Here is a 3,026-nt window from a genome sequence, read left to right on the forward strand (position 1 = left end):
TATATATATATGTTATTACTCCATAAAAAACTGATAGAGACTGGTAAAATTTTTCAATTTGGACAGTACTAAGTATTGGCGAGGGTTTTGTGCAACAGGAATTCTTATATACTGACTGCAATTGGAGACGTAAATTAGTAGAAACACTTTGGAAAGCTGTTTGGCATTGATATTTAGTTAAATTAACATTATATATATTATACAACCCAACACTTCTACTACTAGGCATAAACACTAGAAAAACTATCATACTGCACATAAGTATCAGGGCACAGGAATTCAGCCATTTTCATAGTCACATTGTTCCAAATAGCAGAAAATTAGAAACAACCCAAATGCCCACTGACATGAGATCGAATAAATAAACTGTACACAATAGCACACAACAGGGAAAATGAATAACCTACAGGTACAGGCTGCCATTCAATGTAACACTGAATAAAAACCAAGTCTCCAAAAACACAGTATGATTCCATTGATGTAAAGTTCAAAATAGCACAAAATAAAAACCATGTCATATAGAGATATATTGTTAAAAGAAAAAGCAAAGAAATTATTAACACAGAATTCAAGATCCTCGTTTTCTCAGGTGGGGAGGAGGGAGGGTAATCAATGAGGGTCACAGAGTGGACTTCAAAAGTATTGGAGATGTTCTCTTTCTTAAATCAGGTGGTGCGTTCAAAAAGTTGGTCGTATGTCCTTGACAGAGAAGCCAATGGGGTGATTCTTGCGTCTGTGGAGTAAAGGCTGAATATCTTTAAGTAAGCATTTCCCCTCAGCAGGACCAAATGGGGCAGCTCGCAGGAGCTTGACCTGGTCTCAGATGACTGGCTGCCCACCGCCGCTGCCTTTGAATCATTCTGTGTCTTCACTTCTCCTATGATGTGTGGGCTCTGCAGGGACCTAAGTGCCAAGGCTGAGGGCTGACACAGAAAGCCCTTCTCTTAGACAAGGACTGCCATCCACCGGCATCCACTGAATGTTTGTGGGGAATGTGATGTGAGACCATCATCGTAAAGGATTCATTGTTGGGTCAGGAATACGATAGAGGGAGAACAGCTCTTCTGCTGAAATCTAGTCATTCAACAAATATTTTTAGTGAGCACTTACTATGTGCCAGCAGCAAATTTAGATGACAAAGGTTTATAAAAAAATTTAAGTAAACAAATTTAAAAGGAGATTTATCTAACAAAAATATTTTTAATGACACTTTTAACCTAACATGTAATTTCTAAAACAAAATTATATATCTCTCTTTCGATTCATAAACCTTATTTTCAGTTCCACCAGAGTGTTAAAGAACTTATTATTAGCGCTAGGCAATATGCTAATCAGTACTTGGCTTGGAAGAGACTTCTGCTTTGTGTTGAGATATTCATGAAGGTAGCCACAGTGTGGAGAAACCAGACACTCCCACACATTGTTGTTAGAAGTGCAAATTGGTCTAATACCTATGGAGACAGTTTGGCATTATCTATCAAACAAACAAACAGATAATAATAACCTTTTTGCCCTGGCAAATCCACATCATATAAGTTATTCTAGAGACATTGGTTGTAATAGTAAAAGATTGAAATCAATCTAAATATCCATCAGTAGTAGGAGGCGCGTTAATAAGTTATGGTATATTCTTCCAGTGGAATGATATGCAGCTATAAAAGAGAGGACAATTCGATATATATATATATATATATATATATATATATATACATACATATATATATATACACACACATATATATATATGTATGTATGTATGATATGGAAAAATCACTGAGTGTATTTTTATTAAAAAGCAAAGTATATAAGTATATATACTATGCCATGATTTTTTGTAAGAATGTGTCTATGGGGAGAACTATGTAATAATATTTGTTTATATATGCATAAATAAACCTCTGGAAGGGCACTCAGAAAACTAATGTCAGTGATCACCTACCTGTTTGGTGATGAAAAACAGGATGGGCTGGGGAGGGGACTTTTCAGCATATAGCTTCATTTACACACACACACACACACACACACGCGCGCGCGCGCGCGTGCGCACGCACGTACGCACACACTGAGCTTTGTGAATGTGTTAGTTATTGCAAAACTTAAGTAATTTATTTTAAAATTAAAATAAAGCTAGCCACACTCTTTACTGTATATCATTTCTTTGTTAGCACTAGTATATTTTTTTATATGCTATTTCCCTAATTGGAAAATAGGTCACACTCTTCCTTAAAGTTTTATTTGTAAACTTTTCTCATTCAAGATTTTGGATCTGCAGCAGAAACTGGAACATGCTCATAAAGTCTGTCTCACAGAAACTTGTATTTTGGAGAAGAAGGAGCTAGAGGAAAGGATACGAGAAGCAATGGAAAATGAAGCTAAATTAAAGCAACAATATCAAGAAGAACAACAGAAGAGGTAAGAAGAGCACAGACGTCATTTTCTCGTGGGCTAACCATGATTACCAGCTGTATCAATCTACCACTGTATTTCCTCTGTGTCCCCACTGAAGCAAACTCAGTCACACAACGCTCATATGTCGTCCTTATCACACTGTATCCTAATGGATTGTTTGCCTTTTACACTAGAGTGTGGGACTCTTAAGGGCAGGGGTTATATCTTGTTCTGGGACGCTCTTGGTGCCAGTAAATTTTCTTGAATGGCTGGATTGCCTAGAAAATATGATACTCTGGGATTTGTTTTTCTAACTCTAACATGATTGGCACAAAATGCAGAGTAGAATGAAGTTGGTGTTTTGTACGTATCAGCTGATTTTCTTCAAAGAAGTTCCAAGTACTTGACAGGTATCTTCATCATCAACACGCTGCTACCTGACAGGAGCTGTCATATTTTTTCTAAAATTATTATGATTATCATTAGGATTTTTACTTAAATAATCTTCTTGGAGGCCCTACATTTCAGTAACTGATGCTTGCTTCTGTAGCACTCAGAGTAATTCACCTATATTTCAAGAAAAATAGTGTTAGCCACTGAAAAGATATACAGATATCCACATGTACTATGAAGCTCAG

At 36.4% G+C, this 3,026-nt stretch overlaps 1 protein-coding gene across 1 annotated transcript in view; it reads left to right on the top strand.

Moving 5' to 3' along the window:
• The window catches only part of CCDC30 (coiled-coil domain containing 30), a 112,847-nt gene that overhangs the window by 62,550 nt on the left and 47,271 nt on the right, over window positions 1-3,026 (top strand). The window contains exons 9-10 of the mRNA XM_019643692.1: window positions 2,258-2,412; window positions 2,779-2,798. Coding sequence (XP_019499237.1) covers window positions 2,258-2,412; window positions 2,779-2,798 — 175 coding nt within the window. The remainder of the gene's footprint in view (window positions 1-2,257; window positions 2,413-2,778; window positions 2,799-3,026) is intronic.

Source organism: Hipposideros armiger, unplaced genomic scaffold (genome assembly GCF_001890085.2).
Source record: "Hipposideros armiger isolate ML-2016 unplaced genomic scaffold, ASM189008v1 scaffold_82, whole genome shotgun sequence".
In the NCBI taxonomy this organism is placed as follows: Eukaryota; Metazoa; Chordata; class Mammalia; order Chiroptera; family Hipposideridae; genus Hipposideros; species Hipposideros armiger.